Raw genomic sequence first — 26,149 nt, 5'->3', positions numbered from 1 at the left:
TGTGATCACCAGGGCAAATGAAGTTCTTAACAAGTAATAAGCCTAACAAGAGATTTCTAGAAATTTTCAAAAATTCACCCTCAGGTTAGAGTTGACTGACAGCAAGCCATTCACAAGACTGGCAGTACTGGTGCTTGTGGGAGAGGTCAGCCCCGTGACCTCGGAGGCACAGCCTCCAAGGCACCTGCCCATGTTGATGATACTCCATCAGGCAAACAGAATGGATCTTTCTGTTCTTCACCTTGGAGGAGGGCAGGAGGCGTCTGAGCTCCTGGTGGCCTGGCTTTGACCTTTCCTGACAAATGGCACCCATTAGGGTCACAGTGCCCCAGATGAAGTGCACCTCTGCTCACTGCTAGTCATTTTACTAGAAAACTGTTCTTGATAAAGTGGAATTTCTAAGTCTGAAGCAAGCAGATGTATGAAATATTTGAAAGGTGAGTCTGTGGTCTGGTTTCTTTATTTCTTCATAACATATTCCTTTGCCATTTGTGTGTCTGGACTAAATGGTAAACTGAGATACAAAACAACATTCTTACACTGACCAACTCTACACAAGGAAAATTCAATTTTCAAATAGAATGAAAGTCAAAAATCAATCATTTTAGAATATTAGTAAAGAAAGACTTTTGACTTTTTTCTTATGTAATGCATCATATATAGAGGATTATGTCCAAACTTTTACCACTAAAAAGACAGAAAAGGAATAGCAAAATAGAGCTCTACAAATCAGAGTAAACTGCTACATACAAGCACAGATTTGAGTAACAAGAGTGAACGAACATCTGTATTATATAATTGGCTAAGCTCTTATCGATTCTATGCCACTTGATATTAGCCAATTTTCACCTCAAGGGCTAGCATGGTATAAGGAGACGGTTCAAATATCCAAGGTCCCTTAGCTCTGAAAGAGACATTCATCTTCAATAAGCCAGTACAAATCACTTTGCTGTCCGAATATTAACACAGCAAGCCCTTCCGTGGTGTTTACTGCTAACTGCTTGTACATATGTGAACTCCTCACAGCTACCATGAGAGGCAAATACTATGAACACCATCACAGGTTTACAGATGAGGAAACTGAGGCACAAAGCTTGCTCACAGTCATACAGCCAGTAAGTACAGAGCTGGGATTTGAACCCAGGCAACATGGCTCAAGTATTGCATATGCTCTTAACCATCACAGCGGTGGTTCTCATGTTCACCCTGCATTGGAAGCCCCTGGGGGGCTTGTTGACACACAGGCTGCTGGGCCTACCCCCAGATTTCTGGGGTGGAGCCTGAGAATTTGCATTTCTAACAGGTTCCCAGGTGATGCTGATGCTGCCGGTCCGGGGACCACACTTCAAGAGCGATTGACCTACAGCATACTCCCTCTCTCTTAAATATGAGTAGCATGCCCTTCACCTGCTTTTCAGACTTAAGGTTCAAAGCTATTTGCCATAAAGATTTCTTGCTCCTCTCCTTAAAAGAGTGCAAAGCAAATGTAGGCTGCTCCACAAGGAAATGTTTGAGTGTCCTATGGATTGATCTTACCCCTGGGGAGGTATCAAGTTAGACTCATACTCAAAATCACAGATAAGATCAAGTTCAAAGTAACAGAATTATTAGAAGACTTGCTTCTATGTGTCCAACACACGGAGACAGGGGGAAGGAGGAAGATTACTTAAATTCATGGCTACCTAACCTGTCCTCTTTGACCACATGAACAAAATAATGTCCCCATCCCCTGGGGTATACTCCAACGTCCCTAGTGATCAAGCACAGGCTGAATGAGGAGTTCTGCCACCCTTCAAACATGTTACATGCAAATCTTATATGTTTTAGTTCTCATTACCAATTTGAGATTTCCATACCCTTGTCCAACAGGGGGAAATAAAACAGTAAAAATACTGTTAACTTGTGATTCAAAAAAGAAAGATGTTCCATAAAAATAATCTTAACCACTACCATGGCCTATCTCCCACAAAGCTGGACAGCCTGGTAAGGAGATGCATGCAACCAAAGCAATCTGTTTCTGGGAATGAATAATACAGAAGGCATACTTTCCAGAAATAAAACCTGTTTTCTTTTCTCTTCCATGTTTACCAAGTGGATAAAGAGTTCCCAAACAACAATTTCTCCTGCCCACCACACCCGGACTTCCTCTATCCTCCAAATTCAGCATTCTTTTGGGTGTATACAATTCTTTATGATAATTTTTAACTCCTCTCTGTAACATTCTCTTCTACACCGTGCCTTTGCAAAGAACAGAACATAGACAGGCTGAGGAATAAGTCTTGGTAGCTTCTTGAATCTTTTATTTTTTTAAATTTCAGGTAGATCATTCTAGGTATGAGGAGTATGCATTTGACTAGGAAGATGAAACTAACTAGTTACATAACCTGAGCTGTGGGTCAGTTGTATTATCCCTTTGTCAGAGGCAAAGGAACAAATACTGGAAAGGTCAATGCTTGCCTGGGGCCCACACTGAGTGTGCCAGAGATTGTCAAGCCAGCAGTAAGATTTCAGGAGTCTCTGAGGATCATACCTATGAAAAACAGATACAGAAAGAGAAGCAGGTGTGGCTGGGCCTGGTGATAAAAGGCTTTGATTTTCCTCTGCCCAAACTACAATAGAGTTCTCCCATCCCGGCTTTCTCAAATTTGCCCTTCTCTTCAAAAAAGAAAACAGTCTCAGGTATCTCACACTTATCTCACTGAAGATAAAGGTTCCCGTCACTTCACTTCAGCAGGCAGCACTGAAAATCCAACAGAATTCATAGAACAGTTTCTAAGACATGCTTTTCTAAGGAAACTGCCCTCTGAGATCCTGGAACTGAATCAACCACTGGGTTAAGGTCATGTTTCCAGAACTACACCATTTGGTTAACGAGACGAACATCAACATTTGTGGGGATTTGCTATAAAGATTCCTAAATAAGAATAATAAAAATACCATCCTTCACAGATGTATGTTTCTTGCTCTGATGTATCAAAGTAACACTTCCACAAGGAACAAGTTAAAAAACAAAACTATTTGAAGTCATCTGAGAGCAACCAATACAGACAACACTTGATGGGTCAAGATCTCAGAGGGAAGGAAAAGGCGTTGAGGTGAGCCCTGTATTTGTTGTTGCCTTTTCATCTGAGGGCATTTGTCAACTCCTGGCATGAGGGACAGATGCCAAACAGGAGGAGCAGCCTAGAGCCTGGAGCAGTATCACTGGCTGGGGATGACTGGAGTTTAAGGCAGCTGGGAATTAAAGGGCTAAGGTCCCAGAGGAAAGGGGCTGCATAGAAGTGAGCTCATAAAAGTGATCTCATAGAAGTTTGGGTTCACTTCCTCTAGGACCTTGGCTCTCAAAGTTGTGGCTGCCTTGAACTCCAATACTTCCATTTGAGATATTCGCCAAATATTAAGCTGGGTATGCATGAAGTAAGAAGCTGAGAAAACAAGCAGAAAAAACTGCTTAGAAGATAAAAACCAAAGTGGAGTTTTTGGCAGTCTCACATTGCTGGGGAGTTGAAATTAGAGTTCAGAGCCCACCAAGGAAGACAGGCTCTGGTAAACATCCTAGACCTTCAGCTGAGATTTCTAAAGGGCTAAAATCTAGGAGAAAGTGAAAACCAAAAACAGACAAACCTTAACTCATCCTGAAACCCAGCCTCAATTAGAACAAAAAGAACAAGGTGATCTGCCTGCATTTTATCTGTTTTCCAAAGAAAATAAGATCTAGTCTGGGAGGAGATAATATCTGGAATTGTTTTTCATAATGTCCAGTATTTAATTAAAAAAAATTATCAGACATGCCAGGAAATAAAACCAAATGAGGGAAGATCAAGAGAACAAACAGATAATGGAAACAGAACCATAGATGATTCAGATAATAAAGTTATTAGACAGGATCTTTGAATCTAGCCTTATATAAAAAGGATAATAAATCACAAGTTGGGCATGTTCCAGGGATGTGAAGTTGGTTTAACATTAGAAAATGAGTTAATGTAGTATATTGCATTAATAGCACTATAAAGGAGAAAAATCATATAATCATGCCCCCAAATCGGAAAAAAATTGATAAAATTCCACACCAATTTCTAATTTTCAAAACTCAGTAAACTAGGAATAGAGGAGAATTTCCTTAATCTAATAAAGAGTATCTACAAAACCACTTATAGCAAACATCATATTTAATAGCGAAATATTAAATCTTTCCCTCCTTCAATTAGTAATCTGACAGAGATTTCCAATTTGAGGTTAGAAATCTGAATGGAATTCACCATTGTACTGGATGTCCAGCCAGCACAAGAAAACAAGAAGAGATTGGTGTCAAGATGGTGCCATAGGTGGACTCTGAACTCACCTCCTCCCATGAACACAACCAAGTTATAACTACTCTTGGAACAATTACCCCTGAGAGAGAACTTAAAACTGGATAAAAAGAACCCCTACAACAAGGGACAGTCCTGATTGAGGTGGAAGAGGCATAAATTCCTTCTGGAGAGAAAAAAGCCATCTTTGCGAGCTGCAGAGTTCCACAGCTGGCTGGGAGAAATCGCAAGGTATGCAGCCTTCCCTGGAGGAGTAGGGGATCTGAGCAGGGGAGCCTTACCACTATAAGCATCCTTCAGACTCAGTACAACTGAGACGAGTGTCATAATATCTGGCTTTGCTGGCTATTAACTTCAACATAGCATAACCCTAGAAAAGCTATTGGATATAAGTGATAAAAAGCCAGTTCTTAAAGGGCCCATGCACAAATTCACCCATTTCAGAAAGCAACCTAAAATCACCAGAAAGAAAGGTGCACAGTCCTTTGGTGAAAAGAGACTCACCTGATAGGCTCTGGGTGCATCTCAGTAAGAGGTGACTCTCCAGGGACAGAGACACTGGCAGCAGCCATTATTGTGACTGAGTACAGGCATGCTGGCAGACACCACTGGAGTTCTTCCCCTGGCCTGTTGGCCCAGAGGCTGCTCTGCCCACTAGAGCACTGATTTAATCCAGCTCAGCCAGGGGAGGCAGCCCACCCTAGGGACTGGTCCCACTTGACAGCAAGCCCTCAGGCAACTTGTCAGCCTGCATAGACTGGGTGTCTTGATCCTCTACAGGCAGGCAGATGAGTCCACCTCTGTCTGGGGGGGGGGGGGCATGCGTGAGAAGCAGGTGGAGCATGTGGGGACCTCTGTAGTGGGGTGACTGGGTCTGATTCAGGGGGTTAGGATGTGTGCACGGGCCAGGACTGTGTTGATGGTGTGTGTGGACCTGCTTATCAGTGGCAGAAGATCTGTGCTTCTCAAACAGCCACATACAGGATTGGCCCTGCCTTCCAAAGCCTGAAACAATTGGGTGCTCCTGTGCCTGGGGCTAGCCCCACTCAGCTGCAATCCTGAGAGCTGACCTTCAGCAATTGTAAGCCCAAACCTAGCAACAAGGCACGCTGGAGGCCTACTCACTTTACAGAAAAACAGCAACAGGAATGTGCTATTAGACCTTGCTGCCAACTGTGCTGGGGCTCTCCAAACCCAATAAAGTGACTAAAGGGTCCAAGGCAGCCACACACAGCTGAGCTTTACAACCAGCCAGCCAGGGAGATGGCCTAAACTCCCTGGGCACCTGCAGCAAGAGCAACCCTGCCACAACACAAGGACACATGTAACCCACACAGGGGACATTCCTGGAACATTTGGAACTGGTGACAAGAGGGAAGCACACTGCCCGGCCTCATAAGGCATCTCTTACATAAGGCTACTTCTCTAAGATCAGGAGACATAGCTGACCTACCTAATACACAGATATAAGCACAGAGAAAGAGACAAAATGAGGAGGAGGCAAAGGAATACGTTCCAAGCAAGGGAACAGGACAAAACCCCAGAAAAAGAACTAAATGAAACAGAAATAAACAATCTACCTGAAAAAGAGTTCAAAAAAAATTCTTAAGGATGCTCACTGATCTTGGGAGAAGAATGGATGAATACAGTGAGAACATCAACAAAGAATTAGAAAATATAAAAAAGAACCAATCAGAAATGAAGAATATAATATTGGAAATGAAAAATTCACTAGAAGGACTCAATAGCAGAGTACATAATACAGAAGAATGGACCAGCGAGCTAGATAAAATACTAGAGGAAGTCACCCAAGCAGAACAGATAAAAGAAAAAAGAATTAAAAAGAATGAGAACAGTCTAAGGGAACTCTGGGACAACCACCAAGTACACTAACATTCATATTATAGGTGTCCCAGATGGAGAAGAGAGAGACAAAGGGGCAGAGAATCTATTTGAAGAAATAATAGCTGAAAACTTTCCTAACCTAAGAAAGGAAACAGACATCCAGGTACAGGAAGCATAGAGAACACCAAACAAGATAAACCCAAAGAGGCCCACACCAAGATACATTGTAATTAAAATGTCCAAAATTAAAGACAAAGAGAGAATCCTAAAAGCTGCAAGAGAAAGGCAACAAGTGACATACAAAGGAAACCCCATAAGGCTATCAGCTGACTTCTTGGCAGAAAGCTTACAGACTAGAAGGGAATGCCATGATATATTTAAAGTGCTGAAAGGAAAAAACCTACAGCCAAGAATACTCTACTCTACCCAGCAAGGTTATCATTCAGAATGGAAGGAGAAAGAAAGAGTTTCCCAGATAAGCAAAAACTAAAGGAGTTTATCACCAAGAAACCAGTTTTACAAGAAATCTAAAGGGACGTATTTAAGTGGGAAAGAGAAGACAAATAGGAATAAGAAAATTATCACCAAAAAAAGGCAATAAAATCACTGGTAAAGGCAAAAATACAGTAAAGGTAGCAGATCAACCACCTATGAAGATAACATGAAGGTCAAAAGACAAAAGCACTAAAATTACTTATTTCAATGATAAGAGGGTAATGGATACACACACACAAAATAAAAGGTTAGATATGATTTCAAAAACATAAAATGTGGGAAAGGGGGAGTAAAAGAGTAGAGCTTTAGGAAGAGGTCAAACTAAAGAGACCATCAACTCAATATAGATTGCTATACATGTAGGTTACTATATATGAACCTCATGGTAATCACAAACCAGAAATCAATAATAAATACACAAATAATTAAGAGAAAGGAACCCAAACATAATACTAAAGAAAGACATCAAACCACAAGGGAAGAGAGCAAGAGAAGAAGAAAGGAACAGAGAATAACTACTAAAACACTCAGAAAAAAGTAAGAAAATGGCAATAAGTACATATTTATCAATAGCTACTTTAAATGTCGATGGACTAAATGCTCCAATCAAAAGACATAGGGTGGCTGAGTGGATAAAAAAACAAGACCCATATATATGCTGCACACAAGAGACACACTTCAGACCTAAAGACACTCACAAACTGATAGTGAAGGGATGGAAAAAGATACTCCATGCAAATGGCAAAGAAAAGAAAGCTGGGGTGGCAATACTTATATCAGACAAAATAGATTTTAAAACAAAAACTGTAACAAGACACAAAGAAGAGCAATACATAATGATAAAGGGAACAATCCAACAAGAGGATATAACACTTGTAAATATCTATGCATTCAACATAGGAGCACCTAAATATATAAAGCAATTATTAACAGACATAAAAGGATAAATATAGTAGGGGACTTTAATACTCCACTTACACCAATGGATAGATCATCCAAACAGAAGATCAACAAGGAAACACTGGCCTGAAATGACACATTAGATGAGATGGACTCAGTATATATATACAGAACATTCCACCTAAAAACTACAGAATATACATTATTTTCAAATGCACACGGAACATTCTTCAGGACTGATCACATATTAGGCCACAAGACAAGTCTCAATAAATTTAAGAAGACTGAAATAATATGAAGCATCTTTTCTGACCACAAAGATATGAAACTAGAAATCAACTACAGGAAGAAAATCAGAAAAGCCACAGATATGTGGAGATTAAACAAAATGCTACTGAACAACAATTGTGTCAATGAATAGATCTAAGAAGAAGTCAAAAAATACCTGGAGACAAATGAAAATGAAAATACAACATGCCAAAATCCATGGGACACAGCAAAAGTGGTTCTAAGAGGGAAGTTTATAGCAATACAAGCCTACCTCAACAAACAAGAAAAATCTCAAACAATCTAACAGTGCACCTAAAGGAAGTGGAAAAGAAGAACAAAGCCCAAAATCAGTAGAAGGAGGGAAATAATAAAAACCAGAACAGAAATGAATGAAATAGAGATTAAAAAAACAATACAACAAATCAATGAAATGAAGAGCTGGCTCTTTGAAAGGCTAAAACAAAATGGACAAACCTTTTGCTAGACTCACCAAGAAAAAAGGAGAGAAGGCTCAAATAAATAAAATCAGAAATGAAAGAGGAAAAATTACAATGGACACCTCAGAAATACAAAAGACAATAAGAGAATATTACAAAAAGCTATATACCAACAAATTGGATAATCTAGAAGAAATGGATAAATTCTTAGAACCATACAACCTTCCAAAACTAGACCAGGAAGAAGAAGAAAATTTGAATAGACCGATCACCACTAAGGAGATCGAAACAGCAATCAAAAACCTCCCAAAAGATAAAAGTCCAGGACCAGATGGCTTCCCTGGTGATTTCTACCAAACATTCAAAGAAGACTTAATACCTATCCTTCTCAAAGTCTTCCAAAAAATTGAAGCGGAGGAGAAGGTTCCTAACTCCTTCTACGAACCAACAATACCCTAATACCAAAACCAGACAAGGACAACACAAAAAAAGAAAATTACAGGCCAATATCACTGATGAACTTTGATGCAAAAATCCTCAACGAAATACTAGTAAATCAAATACAACAATACATTAAAAAGGTGGTACACCGTGATCAAGTGGGATTTATTCCAGGGATGCAGGCATGGTTCAACATCCACAAATCAATCAACATGATATACCACATTAACAAAATGAGAATAAAAATCACATCATCATCTCAACAGATCAGAGAAAGCATTTGACAAGATACAGCATCCATTTATGATAAAAACTCTGAATAAAATGGGTACAGAAGGAAAGAACATCAACATAATAAAGGCCTTATATGACAAACCCACAGCTAATACCATTCTTGATAGAGAAAAACTGAAAGCTATCCCTCTAAGAACAGGAACCAGACAAGGATGCCCACTTTTACCACTCTTATTTAACATAGCATTGGAAGTCTTAGCCAGAGCAATCAGGCAAGAAAAAGAAATAAAAGGGATCCAAATTGGAAAAAGAAGTGAAACTGTCACTATTTACAGATGACATGAGTTTATACATATAAAACATTAAAGAATCCACTAAAAATTTTCTAGAAATGATAAATGAATACAGTCAGGTAGCAAGATACAAAATCAACATACAAAAATCATTTGCATTTCTATACACTAACAACAAAGTAGCAGAAAGAGAAATTAAGAATACAATCCCATTTATAACTGCAACAAACTGAAAACTATAAAACATTATTGAAAGGAATTGAAGACACAAAGAAATGGAAAGATATTCTGTGCTCTTGGATAGGAAGAACTAAACATAGTTAAAATGTCCATACTTCCTAAAGCAATCTATAGATTCTACGCAATCCCTATCAAAGTTCCAACAACATTTTTCACAGAAATAGAAGAAAGAATCCTAAAATTTATATGTAATAAGAAAAGACCCCAAATAACCAAAGGAATCCTGAGAAAAAAGAACAAAGCTGGAGCTATCACACTCCCTGATTTCAAAATATACTACAAAGCTATAGTAACCAAAACAGCATGGTACTGGCACAAAAACAGACACACAGATCAATGGAACAGAATCAAGAGCTAGAAACAAACCCACACATTTATGGACAGCTAATAGTCGACAAGGGAGCCAAGAACATACAATGGAGAAACGAAAGTCTCTTCAATAAACGGTGTTGGGAAAACTGGACAGCCACATGCAAAAGAATGGAAGTAGACCATTCCCTCACACCATGCACAAAAATCAACTCAAAATGGATTAAAGACTTGAATGTAAGACCCGAAACCATGAAACTTCTAGAAGAAAACATAGGCAGTACACTCCTTGACACGGCATATAATAGCAGCATATTTTCAAGTACCATGTCCGACTGGGCAAAGGAAACAACAGAAAAAAATAAACAAATGGGACTACATCAAACTAAAAAGCTCTGCACAGCAAAGAAAACCATCAACAAAATGAAACGACAACCTAAGAATTGGGAAAGGATATTTGCAAACCACATATCTGATAAGGGGTTAATATCCAAAATATACAAAGAACTCATACATCTCAACAACAAAAAAACTAACAGCCCAATTAAAAAATGAGCAGAAGATCTGAACAGAGATTTCTCCAAAGAAGATATACGGATGGCCTACAGGCATATGAAAAGATGCTCAACATCATTAGCTAGCAGGGAAATGCAAATCAAAAGTACAATGAGGTATCACTTCACTCTGGTCAGAATGGCTATAATTAACAAGACAGGAAACAACAAATGTTGGTGAGGATGTGGAGAGAAGGGAACCCTTGTACACTGCTGGTGGGAGTGCAAACTGGTGCAGCCACTATGGAAAACAGTATGGAGAGTCCTCAAAAATTAAGAATATATCTACCATATGATCCGGATATTCCACCGTTGGGTATTTATCCAAAGAACTTAAAAACACAAATGCATAGAGATACATGCACCCCTATGTTCATTGCAGCATTATTCACAATAGCCAAGACTTGGAAGCAACCGAGGTGTCCATCAAGGGACAATTGGATAAAGAAGATGTGGTATGTATACACAATGGAATATTTCTCAGTCATAAGAAATGATGAAACCTGGCCATTTGTAACAACGTGGATGGACCCTGAAGGTATTATGCTGAGTGAAATAAGTCAGAGGAAGAAAGTCAAATACCATATGATCTCACTCATAAGTAGAAGATAAAAATGACATACAAACACATAAAAACAGAGATTGGATTGGTGATTACCAGAGGGGAAGTGGGAGGAGGAGGGTGAAAGAGGTGACTAGGCACATGTATGTGTGATGGATTGTAATTGGTCTTTGCATGGTGAACGTGATGTAATCTACACAGAAATCGAAATATAACAACCTACACCTGAAATTTATATAATGTTATAAACCAATGTTACTGCAATTAAAAAAAGAAAAAAATAAGGAAAAAGAAACAAAAAACATAAGAATTACAAAGGAAGAAATGACTGATATTTATAGATGACATGATTATATTTATAGAAATTCCAAGACACTGCACAAAATAATTATCAGAATATGTGAATTTGCAAGATTCCTGGATAAAAGATCAACATAGACAAATCAATTGTATTTCTATATGTAGGCAAAAAACAACTAGACACTGAGATTTTTTAAAGCTAACAATACCATTTACAATAGCATCAAAAATTTCAATGCTAGGAATAATTCTAATAAAAATATTCAAGACATACAAAACTACAAGATAATATTGAGAGAAATTAAAGAAAGCCTAGATAAATATCATATTCCTGGATTGGAACACTCAATATTGGTAAGAGTCAATTCTTCCCAAATTGATTTCTAGATTTAATGCAATTCCAATCAGAAGCCCGGCAAATTTCTTTCATGGACATTGAAACGCCAATTTTACAATTTATATGGGAATTCAAAGGGGCCATAAATAGCCAAGAAAGTCTCAAAGAACAAATTTGGAGAACTTATATTCTGGATATCAAGACTTCTTATAAAACTAAAAGAATTAAGAGTATAGAATTGGTGGAAGAAGAGAAAAATTAACCAATGAAACAGAATAAAGACCTCAGAAACAGACCCACACATATATGATGACCTGACTTATGACAAATATCCCAATAAACGGCATTGAAAAAGGAGAGTATTTTCAATAAACGGTACTGGATCAATTAGGTTTTTCTCTTCTTACACAGCTGGGCTATCTCATCTACTTCAGCTCACAGATGATCTCAAATACCTAGTACTGTAGTGTAGCTCGTTCTGCTGAGCTCAACTCCTCCCTGCCTGCAGCCTCTTGGGCACCCCTTCCACGACTCAAACGTGTTGAACCTGAACTCATCGCCATTCTCCTTCCCCGACTTATTCCTGTGTTCCTATCTCTGTGAATGGTTCAGAGAGGAATATCAGACCAAAAATTCTGGGAAAACATGTTTTTACCCTTTGACAGTTATTTTCTCTCCTGGGACAATTATATTCTACTCGTAAAGTAGGTCAGAATTGATGAATTTTGTCAAAAATTTAGTTTAAGCGATAACTCAGTCTGGGATTGTTCCTGGGGACTCCACTGGCATGGCTTCTGGGCTGGCCTGAGGAAATCTTTCTCAGTTTTGAAAACCAACTCTAAAACAGCATTGCCTTGTTTCCTTGATTCAAAGGTGCATTTCTCCACAACCCAAGGAGTCTGGAGTCAGGATGAAACATATGAACCCAACTTAAAAAAAACACAAATAAAAAATTCTTTACCTGTTTGCCAACAGAGGAGTTGTGATACTGCTCATACCAGGAAGAAGTGAATTTTAAATCTGGTAATTAATTCTCACTTTAAATGTTTTGCAAAAGATTGCACCATGATAGAACACGGAAAAGCGAAGTTATCATATACACAGAAGATCGACTATCACCAAGCAAGGCAGTTGCCAAAACATACAAAGGAGAACAGGGAATTTCAAAACTAGTGGAGGCAAGAGTGGCCAATTCATGTACAAACGGGACCACCTTGCAGACACTGAACATGTCTGTTAAAATTTCTGGCTGGCTTTCAAGAGATGACTTCCACATATACAAAATTCAATTAAGACCAGAAAAAGTATGTCTTCAACCAAACAAGAAATGTAGATGAACATGATATTCTTTAAAGCCCAAAACTGAACTATTAATCTAACAGTCCTTTAGAAATAAAGATCCTGTGTACAAGTTGTGAAAAGCAACACGCTACCATCACACTACTATCCACGAACACGAAAGGTCGGAAGTTTTTCAGAGCATCCTTTCCACTCCAAGTACAAAGACAGCTTAGTGTATATGACATGCAGAAGAAAACGGTAAAGTAAATGGACAAATGTATAATTCTGTGAATAAGTACAAATACATTTGTATAAATTTATTCTAGTCTTTCTTCCCCTCCACACCTTTCCTTTAGAATATCTGCTAACAGATCGATGGTTGATGAATTATAGATCAACAAAGGTTTGCAAAGTTTTTCTGCAGGAAGCCCTTGACAGTCAAAGTACCAGGGCCTGAATTCTAACTGACAATTTTCACCCCCAGCAGAGCTGTTTCATTTGCCATCCAAACAGAAGCATCCTGGGGATGCTGGCATCAAGGCCCAGGAGATGGAGATGTGGGCAGGCCAGAAGGAGACTGCTTACCTCTCTCTGGCACTTCACCTTTATCTCGGGACTGCCTCCATGTTATTGGGGTGACTTTTGGGAAAATGCAGAAGTCAACAGTTTAGGCATAATTTGGACTTGGCAAAATTCCCAAGTGCCACGTTTCATTCTCTAAAAGATAACATGCCTGTCCTGCTTATCTGATGTGGTCATGGTTGAATCCTAACGAGGGGATATCTGAGAAGGTCTTTTCCAAACTCTAGTACCATATAAATGTCAGTTTTTACTAGTGTCATCATAAAAACATAATGATTTATAATACCAGATATTAACACCAAACTCATCGTAAAATGTAAACTCCGCAGCATACCATAAAGTAAATCTAAAAACAAGCGCAGAGGGCGTCCTGGCTGCTCTGCGTTAACTGTGCACGCTGTCGCGTTGTGGGTCCCGTTCTGCTCTGTGGGCTGCTCCAGGTCCTCTCAGGACTTGGGTTCTATCTCAGGGCTTATTCTCAGGTTTTGAATAAAGTATCAAAAGTTTCCCTGTTCTTACTCAAAGCACTGTCTACTCAAGCAGTCACTTTTTTGAACTTACCTGGTCCAATAATCCCTTATTAGTCAGAGGAATATGTTTCTGCAGCGTTCCCAGCATGGCCTATCTCCCAGGAATCTTTTCTGACCCTCCCTGGATCAGGCTTCCTAGCTGCCTTTTACATCAGGAGGCCCAAAACATAACTTCTTCTGCCTCAGCTGAGAGTATGACTCAGCATTGAAAAACCTGCCTTTTTTTTTTTTTTTCTTTTTCAAGGAGGCCAACTATTTTGCAACACAAACATTTGTTAAATTAAGTTAATCCATCAAATACTACAAATTTCACTTAAACACAGATTAGACAAATAAGTTTCTTCACAAGCCTGGAGAATCGTTTTCAGCCAAGAAACCCCAAGACGGTACAGATGGGGAGATCAAACCTTTCCCAGAAGGAGTCCTGCAGTTAAATCTGGAGGCCTCTGGAAGAACACGAGGAGACAGCAGGAGGCCTGGGCTCCGGGCCCACCGATAAGAAAAGAAAATCTCCTCTTCGCCAACCTGGAACCTTCAAAAGCATGAAATTCTCCCAGTTTTCCCAGTATGTCCCTTTTCCTACGCACAAAATTAAACACATCCAATCGCCAAATATTCCCATCCTAGAAGGCAGAGAAATTACAACTCTGCTTTGACAGAGAGTCATCAAAGGCTGGGACCGTTTGGGATTTTGTTTTCCAAACACACTGCTGGCCTCGAGGAAGTATGACACCACCATCTTAAGCACAAGGCAGCTGTTTGTTTTTGGCTAGAGTTCAATATAAACCTTACAAATGGTCTGCTAGCTCTCTCTCTTTTTAAAATAATAATAATTTTAAAAAATTCCATAGTCATAAAACCCCCAATCTAATGTTTTCGCTATAAAGCTTTTCCTGCAGGACAGTGAAAACTATGTATTCCAAACAAAGTTCTGAGCCAAAAAGGCACCAGTAGGGTATTTCTGCCAGAGAAATATAATGGAACAATTAGGCAGATTGAAAATCAATGGCTAAAGCAGTTCCAAAGAACTACTGAATACCAATTCTCTCTGAAGTACTGAAAGACGAAAATCTAACAATGAATAATTTATTTTTCAAAAGAGGCCCTCAACAGTTAGGTCATTGAACATACTTTTATTTAGGAGTGAAAATCAGACATCAGAAAACTTCCTGTTCATTCTAAAATTTTGGTCCATTATAAAGACACCACAATGACTATGTTTTACTTACTATTTAACTATTCCAGTTAAGAATTCACATACAACCATCAGTGTGTATGTTCAACACCATGACATGTCCCCAAAGCCTGGCAGGTGTCCTTTCTTTATTTCCCTCATTATAGACTTGAATATGCACAAGGGCCAAATGTTGGCAATGTTCTCAAAACTAAAATAAACCTTTTATGGGGCAAGTTAATGTCCATTATTACTTTAGTGTGCATATTTGTGACAGACCCACACACAGATCCATAACCTCATAATAAACCAAAGTCATTCCTAGACCTTTGGACATTCTCGGGAAGTCAACAGACTTCCAAGACCAAAAGCAAGAATTTGGGCTTGATTTATAAAACCAAAGCTGGCAAATCCCTTACAGAGTCTGTAAATGTGGGGTTCCCTCCCCCTCTGCATTCTCTTCCTTTAATTTTTATCTCCACCTCTACCATATAATGGCCAGGCTGTCAGATCACATGCTGCGTGTCCACCTCATGCACACTGAGAACTAGGCAGCAATGCTAATCTCCTGTGCATCAGGCACTGCTTTCTCACTAAGCTGACCCCTAAATACTAAGCAAAAGTCAAGGTCATTGGCTTGTTTTTCTGTGCACTATAGGTTTGAACTAACTGCTGTAATAGCTTCAGCCCTTAGCCTTTCCCATCCTCCAAAAGTCATTCCATGGAAGTTTTTCTTTATTTCTAGGCAGCCCCCCAAATATCCTTCATTGCAGTTCATTGAGGCCAAAGAGTCTGGCCTCATTTCGGAAACAAGAATAATACAGACATGGAAAAAAATCTATTGCTCCCTTGTATCCAAATGATAAACAATATATTTGAGACACACTCACTTACTCATAATATATCATATACATATGTATATATTATACGCACAAATACGTAACCTTCTATTTACTTGAATTGGCATCATTTGTAAGCATCCTTATATAATTTTCACATGTGAATTTATTTTAGCCACCTTCACTCATCATTCAAAGTAGGGACTAAATGAAAGTGGGCAACATTTTATCCCCAATAAGTCACATGTTCTCTGATCACAAAGGATGCTTAGTAAACACCGTTCACTGGTTTGCTTAGGAGAAGAAAACTATTTGGAAAATCTTCAACTTAATAGTAAGAAATCTTCCTGCCAGCTAACCACTACCATTCAGAACACACCCCTCACAATGCTCATGGGCTGCCCCTGACCTCCAAGTCACCTTCCACAGACACAGTCGGGGTTACATGATGACAGGGTGAGAAATGGGGGCCAGCCCCCCCTTTGGGGTTCCTTGAGCCTTCATACCTGTGCTGATGCTCCTGTAAGACTTGATAAATGCTGATAAGAAAAGTTTGGTTTTTAAAACTCCCCACAACACAGTCCTTGTAGATTCGGAATTCTGCAGCCGTCACCGCCTCACCCTCAGGAATCTGGGATAAGTTGAACTTGAACTCTTTGTGGTGTCGCTGGCGAGGGGAGAACTCCTTGTCGTACTCCACTACAAGATTAAACAAGAGAGAGTGACAACTATTGTTACTTGACTAAGTGCCACAGGCTCACCTCAAGAAAGTTTCCCCGTTTTCATTCATATGTGGATTACCAGTTACCGATGGCTTATGAGAGGGATCAGGAGGTGGAAAGAACATTGGCTGGGCTGTTAGACAGGCTGGAATTAAAATCCCTCATTTTACCCACGGATTAAACGAAATTCTTAGATTTTATTTGGTTTAAATACTTTAAATACTTGGTTTAACTAAGTTGCATGAAAGCAAGTTATTTAAACTCTGGGCTTCAGGGGTTTCCTCATCGGCAAACACGGGAATAATACGACTTCCCAGGGAAGTTGTGAGAATTAAGGAAATCATGAATAAGAACATGTCTGGTGACTGGCCCCCCTCATGCCCTCCCAGCCCCCTTTCCCTCCTGCTGCTGTGCCCCCTCAGGCTGGTTCATCTCTCACCATCAAGCAGTTGACATGATCAAGGGTAGCCCTGAGCTGACCGTTGGTAGGGGTTGTGGTGGTAGGGGAGGGAGCAAGCAGTGCATTTTGCCTGGGCCTAAAGCTCAAAGGGTCCTCATACTTTGCCTGCGGTTCAGTGGAAATTTTTATTGAGGGGTTTAGAGTAAATCTTCTAGAAAATGTTGCTCTCACTAAAGTCTATTACCTCCCTCAACTGGTGGAAACCAAGGAAAGGAAGGGCCCTTGTGCACTGTGAAGCTGCCTGTAGAACCCACGCATGACAATAGAGATGTGGAAGCAAATCACCAATGGTACAACTTGCTATTTTCCAATGCTTTTTTAAAAAATTGGGAAAGGATTGAGTCTAAAAGTTTTTTTTTTTTTAATGGAATATTTTCCCTGCATGAAGACAAATTATGGAAACTACAACTGCTAATTATCATTTTTCAGAGTCAGCTTTCAGACAGCTATATAAAGTCCTGTGTGAGAGAAATGATACCAACCTCAGATGCTTAACTCAGAATTGTTGTAAAAGAGAAAAAGGAGAGCTCTGCTTCCTACCATAAATCCTTAACTCTTTTCCCCAGAGTTTGGAAAGGCTTCTCTCCTGCTGTTCCTGTTAGTTTTTTCTTAATGGCAACCGCAGTGAAATCTCATGAGCAAATTAATCCTCTATGCCAGAGTTTTCCCAGAGCTTGTGGGTAGAAAAAAAAAAGTCAAATTATTTGCCACCTCCAACTGCCCACTTTCTCTCACATGTGTTGTTCTCCATAATCACCAGAGAAAAGCTTTGGAGATTTAGCTTCTTTAAAAAAAAAAAAAAAAGCCAGTAACTCTTTGCAAGAACCTAAGACTTCAATGGCATTTGCAGAATCTCGGGAAAGGGAAGCCATCTATAGGCACAAGGTTTTCAATACAGAATTTCTCAAACTGCCATGTGCCTCTGCAACACATCTTTTAGATTCAAGTTCTCTCTTTTTTGTGGGAGGGGGATGATTAAAAAAGAATACCTTTGGCTTGTACGAGTTTGAATAAAAGTAAAAAAAGGTCCAACCAGAAAGTAAACCATGGTTCAGTCCCAACAGGAGAACAGGTTTTTTAATTAGTGGCTAGGCATGAAAAGCAATATTGTTGGAGAGTTCACCCAAGGACACCCACACATGACGGTGTATCACTTTTCCCTAAAACTGATCTGCCTTTTAAGTCTGATACGTTATCATCAGTGGTTAGAAAGTGAATCAAATCTGATTTCCCAAGGAAATTTTCTCAAAAACAGTCATACAGTTTTCCTATAGGGCCTTTGGGTTGCTTAAATTTTAATATCAATAAATGCAAATATATTCTTAAGATTCATTTGAGAGAATACATAAGAATGCTTCAAAGAAGTCTTTCAATGGCTCTTAACATAAACAATTAGGGAAAAAATGGATGTGAAGCAAGATATACAACAGTAACAAGATATTTCACTTATAAGGAACACAGAAAGGGACAGAAATTTCAATAAATGAGAAACATGTTCGCTAGTTCTTTGGAGAGGTGCGCCACCCCCAATAAATCACACTTCCCTGTATTCACACCCTTGACTGGTCCCCCTCCCCTGGGGTGGCTCTGGGCTGGCTCTGTGACCATCTATGGACCAATAAAATGCAGCAACAGTGGTGCTGAGTGACTTCTGGGGCTAGATCATAAGCTTTGAACTTCCTTCCACTTAGGTTTCTTGGAATGTTTGTCTGGGGAAATATGGCTACCACGTAAGTCCAACTACTCTGAAACTTCCATGCTGTGAGGAAACCCAAGCTAACCATGTAGAGCAGCTGTATGGTGCACAGAGAGATGGAGGGAGGGAGAGAGGAAGGGAGGGAAGGAAGAGTCTATCAGTCTCCAACCATCTGAGGCACCAGACATGTTACGAGGACGCCCGCCATCTTGGACATCCAACCCAGTGGAGACTTTAGATGACTCCAACCCCAACCACCACCTGACTGCAATTGGATGAGAGACCTTGAGCAAGAACTGCTCGGTTCAACCTCATCATTTCTCAAAACTGTGAGAGATAATAGTACATTGTTGTTTTAAGCCACGATGTTTTGGTTGATTTGTTACACAGTAATAGGCAACTAACATGAGAAGAGAAGGGAGGACAGGAGAGAATGAGAGAGGAAGAAAGAAGGGAAGTCTGACCTTGCTAGGAAGGGGAGAAATTGCATGCGATTCTTAAGGATAAGGATTTTGAAATCCTAGAAGGTAATATGTATGACTAAGGAAGAATTCTGGCAAATGCTCACAAATAGATGTGAAGAGAGATAAAGAATCTAAAAATGAGAAAATAGAAGTATAGTTCACAGTCTTCATTTTCTTGCAGTGTGAACTAGAACTCATTGCCTTATATGTGCATTTTCCCATTTCTCTTCTACTAAGATAACGTTATCCTGAAGCACTGTGAACTTCCCTCTGCTTTTCCTTTATCCTTCTCTGAGGAGATTCACGGTCCCCTCAGCCCCATGAGTCTCTGATTACTATGGACCTCCTTTTAAGCTCTCTCACCCAAACTTTTCACTCTATTGTCTTCTCAACCTCTCCTTATGCCTCTTAGCTTGGAGCTGTACCACCTTCCCCATTCTCCCCACGATACCTCAGCCACCAGTCACTGGAGTTTGCTGGAACTCCCCCTTTCTCCCTCAATCTTCTGCCTATGATTGAATTTACACAGTGCATTTGCTAATGTCTCAGAAGGGTATAAGAAATGAGCACAATTAGGTCACTGCCTGCAATAGCATTTGAAGACCACAATGGTAAAACAGCAATGTTTCCAACAAGCTTAGCATTCCCCCTTTAAGCTCTATGATTCTGGACTCCTTAAATATCAGACAGTTCAAGAAATGAGAGGTAACGAAAGGGAGAGGGCTGAGTTCTGAATTTAGTGCTCAGTACCTACTCTGTAGCCCATAACACTTGGCTTTTAAATGGAAGTGCCATATGTGGTACACAATTAAGCAGTAGCTAAGAGTGTTGATGAAGTGTCAAACTGCCAAACTGTTAATTCCAGCTCCCCTTTTTCTTACTTATGGATACTGAGCAACATATTAGTGAAAGTTTCAGTTGTCAGTTAAACGGGAAAAAGAACATTTCGGAAAATTAAGTGAGACAACCTATACAAAATAGTCAATGGGAGAGTAAATGCTCAATAAATGTTAGTCGTGACTATCATAGGCTGATATTTGAGAATCCAACTCCTCTGAGCTTAGAGTATGTCTTTGCTGAGTAATTAAAATTTACTCATGAGTCTTTAGATAGGGCCAATTAACGCTTCCTCTAAATTAGCTCTTTAAATTAGAGAGATGCTTTCTGTGAAAAGGGCAGTATGTGAAATCACTATATTGAGTATCATCAGCCTTGGTGTTTGGCTACTGAACACAGTGCTGTGTTCTCTGGGGCAATAATTCCTAGAATTTTTTATTTCAAGGACCAGTGAAAACATCTTTTTGATGGTAGTGACCTTATACAAGGTCATCCATTTTTTCTGTTTGCCATTTTTACTGAGAGTAGAAGAAACAAGACAACAGACTGCATCCTTTTAACTCTATGATTTCATCTTGAATAAATTTAGCTTTATAAAACTCACTCTATTCTCTATTTTTGCCTCAGACTACAGCAGTGGAAATTTCAGACCAGAACCAGACCTTTGGCCAACATGTAGGAACCACAGCCCTAAGGAATAAAAGTTATTGGTTTAAGATTTAAAACGTAAAGTATGTAATATTACACACACAAAAGGACACAAGTAATTAACAGAGGTAATGAGACGTAATAATAAAGCACCAAGGAAATCAGCACCCAGCTTAAAACTGGAACATGACCAACACTGTGCTATTTCTCCCTGATGCCATCCCCACCTCTGCCCAAAAGGTCCCTACCATCACAAATAGAGCCCAGCATTCCCTTGCCTTTTAAAAATGAACAGTTTTACTACACATGTGTGGATCCCTAAATCACAGAGTGTTTAGTTTCTCTTTTTTCCCTGAAAGTCTTTCTTTTCAGAGTCATGATAGAAGTTTTACAGGCACACATGGTAAATACAGGCACCATCAAGCTAAGAGTGAAGGGAGCCTGGGCAGACGGCCACACTGCCCGTCAGCTGGTAGGAGCTGAAGTTCTATGGGTGGGGCATGGCTGCTCTGCAGGGAATGGGTGACGAGAAACTCTTCTCCTTCCTCAGCCTTACCTTGCATAGATCTACTAAAAACATGGGCATTTTCTACCAAGTGTTGACAAGGATGCGAAGAAAGTAGAACCCTTGTGCATTGCTAATGGGAACGTAAAATGGCACAGCCATTGAGAAAAACATGGAATTACTATACAATCCAGCAATTCCACTTTTGGGTACGTATGAGTATCCAAAAGAACTGAAAGCAAGGACTTGAACAGAGATTTGTACACTCATGTTCACAGCAGCATTATTCGGAAAGCCAAAAGGCAGAAACAACCCAAGTGTCTGTTGACGGATGAATGGATAAACAAAATGTGGTAAATACATACAAAAGAATATTAAGTAGCCTAAAAAGGAAGGAAATTTCTGATACATGCTACATCATGGACTAACCTTGAGGACGTTATGCTAAGTGAAATAAGCCAGTCACAAAAGGACAAATACTGTATGATTCCACTGATATGAAGTATCCAGAGCAGTCAAATTCATAGAGACAGAAAGCAGGATGGAGGTTGCCAGGGGCTGGAGGAAGGAATGAGGAGCGGCTGTTTAGTGGGTATCCAGTTTCAGTCTGGGAAGATGAAAAAGTTCTGGAGGCGGACGGTGGCGATGGTTGCACAACAATGTGAATGTGCTTAATGCCACAGAACTTGTACACTTTAAAATGGCAAAAGTCGTAAATTTTATGTTATGTATATTTAATCGCAATTTAAAAAACTAATAAAAAGTGCATTTTTCTTATACAGTCACAATGCACGATCACACCTAAGTTAAAACAATTCTTCACTGTCCTCTAATACCCAATCCATAAGTGAATTTTCTCAAATACCTCAAAAACTGTCTTTTTCTACATTTAGTTTTTTGGAATCAGGAGCCAAAGTCCACTCACTCCCCTTGGCTGTTCTGTCTCTTAAGTCTCTTCTAAACTGGGAATAGAAAGAACTCCGTTAACCTGACAATGAGTCTACATAAAAAATCTCAGCTAACAACATTCTCAATGGTAATACCTTTGAACCACTTCCTTTAAAATCAGGAAGAAGGCAAGGATGCTCATTTTTAGTCTTATACAGGAGTCTAGTTCAGGAGTGCTGAGATTAAATAACAGAAGAGGAGGAGACACATTACAAATCATCGCACCTAATAAGAAAGCTTAGCAGACAGGCTTCCTTGACTGCTTCAGCGAGTTCAGGCTGCTATAACAAAAATATCACAGACTGGGGGGCTCAAACAACAAACATTAACTTCTCACAGTTCTGGAGGCTGGAAGTCCAAGAAAAGGGTGCCAGCAGGGCCAGGTGCTGGTGAGAGCTCTCTTCCTGCTTATGTCCTTGTATAGCCTTCCTTGGTGCATGCACACACGGGGTCACTCTCTCTTCTTATAAGGACACTAATCCTATTGTGGGGGCTCCACCCTCATGACGTCATCTAGACCTAAGCACTTCCCAAAGGCCCCATCTCCTAATACCATTTCATTAGGGATTAGAGTTTCAACAATATGGATTTTGGGGGACACAAACACACAGTCCGTAACACTGACCAAAGTGTCTGCTTAAAGGTGTCCACTACCTTTGCAATTTATGGTTTGGAATTTTTGCGTTTGTGTTTATAACCGACACTGGTGATGGTCTCATCTCATACAGTGTTGTTTGGTTTCAAGTCATGCTTGCTCTTGGAATAAGTTGGAGAATGTTCCCTTTTTTTCTTTCAAGAAATGATCTCTTCCTTGAAAGGTTGGCAAACTTACCTGTAAAATCATCTGATCCTGGTGTTTTTCTTCGGGGAAAATTTTTAATTACTCATTCATTTTCCTTTAAACATATAGAAATATTCAAGCTATCTATTTCTTTTTAAGTCATTTAGCATTTTCTAGAGGTTTGTCAATTTGGGTTTAATTTTTCAAATTTATTGCCATAAAATTTTCAGAGTATTCTCTTCTTATTTAATCTCTGCTCTATCTACAGTTTTTTTTTCATTCTAAAATTGGTTATTTGTGGATTCCCTTTTCCTTGATTTGTCTTAGTGAAGATCATTTTCTTTTTCTTCACTGTTACTTAGTTTTATTGTAATAAAGATTTTAATATAGGTATTTTCTGAATAGCATCCCACTAAGTCTGAATTATTTCAATTAAAGTTGTCTAGAGAAAAAGACACAACCTCATTCAACTGCAAATATAAAAGAGAAAAGAAAGAAGGGAGACAGGGAGGGAGAAGACCAGAACAATCTCTCGATTTAATGCATTGAAGAGTACACGCATAGTCATTATTTTCTTATGAAGTGGACTCACTCAACAGTTAATTCACTAAAGCTTAGTTCAGGCAATTACATTCATTCCACAATAAATTCTGGATTTCCCAAATGCTTCATGCTTCATGCTTCCACTTAATAGTTATAAACCAAACTTGAAAAACCTGAAACACTTTTTTAAAAATTGCCATTCCATTGACTATGGTAAACAATTTTTCATGCTATGGCAAAAGTTTATTTAATTTTAGGCAACAAGGCCAGTTCTGGCTAGTCTTTCAAGGGTTGTAACAACAGCCACTTTTTGACTTTATGTTGCAAGTATACAACCTTAAATAGTAACACAGACACTGAGTTGCCCTCTCCAGTTCTTTTTTTTTTTTTTTTTTGAGGAAGATTAGCCCTGAGCTAACTGCTGCCAATTCTCCTCTTTTTGCTGAGGAAGACTGGCCCTGAGCTAACATCCGTGCTCATCCTCCTCCACTTTATATATGGGACGCCTACCACAGCATGGCTTGCCAAGCGGTGCCATGTCCGCACCCGGGATCCGAGCCAGTGAACCTGGGGCCATCGAAGCAGAACGTGCGCACTTAACCACTGCACCACCGGGCCAGCCCCTCCAGCTCACCTTTTAACCACAACGAGATGACAGAGTTCACCCTCCAGGGTTCACCAAATATTTCTAAATATTTGTATTAATGTTCTATAAGATTCACAAATAACAAGAAGAATCCATTTTCCTGGCTGTCATGCTCCAAGTGGCTTTTTTCCTAAATTTTACTTTTAATTTTAAATAATTACAGACCTACGAGTAGTGGCAAAAATAGTAGAATGGATCAAAACAATAGTAGAGGATCCCATGTAACATCATACGTAACTGAAGAACAATATAGCAAAACCAGGAAACTGACACCGGCATAATTCCTTAATAGACTACAGACCCTAATAGGATTGCACCAATCTTTACATCATTTTTTTGGTATGTATGGATATAATTCTATGACATTTTATCACATGTATAGATTCCTATAACCACAATCCAGATACAGAACTGTTCTGTCATCACAAAGGAACTGCCTCGGCTGCCTTTTGATTCTAAATGACTTTTTAAGACTAGACCCAGTACATAGAAAGAGCTTTACGACCAGCAATAAGTGCCTATATATCATGGTTAGTAGTAAGGGTTAACCAAGTCATTTTTTATTTTTAAAAACTCATTTTAGAATTATTTTCATACCCAAATACAGATGTTAACTTCACTTTAGCTTGGGAAGAAGTTCAACAGCTACAACTATACATTTCTTGCAACAGAAATAAGTTGTAGACCTCAGCTAACATGTGAGAATACTTGTCCAGCCTTTAAACCAATAAATTTGTGTCATGAGAAAAGAAACTGAATAACTGCAGCCTTGATAGAGCTCCAATAATATCAAATTAACTACATTTTTGCCCACTATATAAAGCTTGTTATAAAGAAGCAATCAGATGGCAACCAGACTTTCTGGTGGCGAACATAATGCAATCTACATAGAAGTCAAATACATCGCTGTAAACCTGAAATCTATGTAATATTATAAACCAATGGGACTTCAATAAAAAAAGCAATCAGACTACATTTAGTAAAAATCAATATACACAACATGCATTTTTTTCACAATTAAGAAAAAGTTTAACAACTTCAGTCAAAACACGTAAATGAGACAGCCTAAAGAGAAAAATAACCATTCTCTCACACTTCTCATTTCAACTGTGCAGCAATAACAGGCAGAAGGTCCTCACTGTGACTGAGAGAAGAAATTGAAGTCTGTTTCATTGTTTTTAGATCATCCTGTTTCTCTGGTTGCTTTCATAACGTCACTGTCTTTGGCATGCTGCAGCTTCACTAAAATATGCCTAGCTGTGTATTTCCTTTTGTTTACTCTGCTCAGATTACGTTGTACTTCATGAATCTGTGGATTCCTATCTTTCATCAGTTGTGAAAAATTCTTAGCCATTTGCTCATCGATGACGGCCTCTCCTCCATTCTCTTTAGTGTCTCCTTCAAGAATAACAATTAGATTTATACCAGACCTTCTCATTCTAATCTCCATGTCTCTTAACTGCTCTTTTATATAATTTATCTCCTCGTCCCTTGGCTGGACAATTTCTTCAGGTCTATCGACAAGTTCACCAATTCTCTCTTCAGCTGTGTTTAATGTATAGTTTAAGCCATCTATTAGTTTGCCATTTTAATGACTTCTTAAAAATTTCTAATAGCTCTATTTGTTGTCATTTTTGTTTGGTGTTCTGCTCAGCCATTTTCAATTGTCAATTGTCCTAGATTACTACAATGTATTATACTATTCTTTATTCTGCGTATTTCCTATATAGTTGTCTTACACTTTCTCTCTAACTTGTCTGTTTTCTAACATGTGAAGTCCTTGGGAAACCTAATCTGCATTGTCCTCCCATCCCTCTGATGACTTCCATTTTGATGGTTTATTCCTTTGCGCTTTAGGCAATTCTTGATCAAAATTCAACCTGAATGTTTAAATTGGTGTTGTTTTTCTTCAAAAATAAAAAGATGTACATTTACTTTTGGGATGAACACTACCAACCTGGAATCA

General features: G+C 39.1%; 1 protein-coding gene across 1 annotated transcript in view; it reads right to left on the bottom strand.

The window, feature by feature from the left end:
* The window catches only part of BMP6 (bone morphogenetic protein 6), a 152,247-nt gene that overhangs the window by 19,289 nt on the left and 106,809 nt on the right, over positions 1-26,149 (bottom strand). The window contains exon 2 of the mRNA XM_023624431.2: positions 16,440-16,632. Coding sequence (XP_023480199.1) covers positions 16,440-16,632 — 193 coding nt within the window. The remainder of the gene's footprint in view (positions 1-16,439; positions 16,633-26,149) is intronic.

This window comes from Equus caballus, chromosome 20 (genome assembly GCF_041296265.1).
Source record: "Equus caballus isolate H_3958 breed thoroughbred chromosome 20, TB-T2T, whole genome shotgun sequence".
NCBI lineage: Eukaryota > Metazoa > Chordata > Mammalia > Perissodactyla > Equidae > Equus > Equus caballus.
This window is presented reverse-complemented; position numbering and strand designations above follow the sequence as displayed.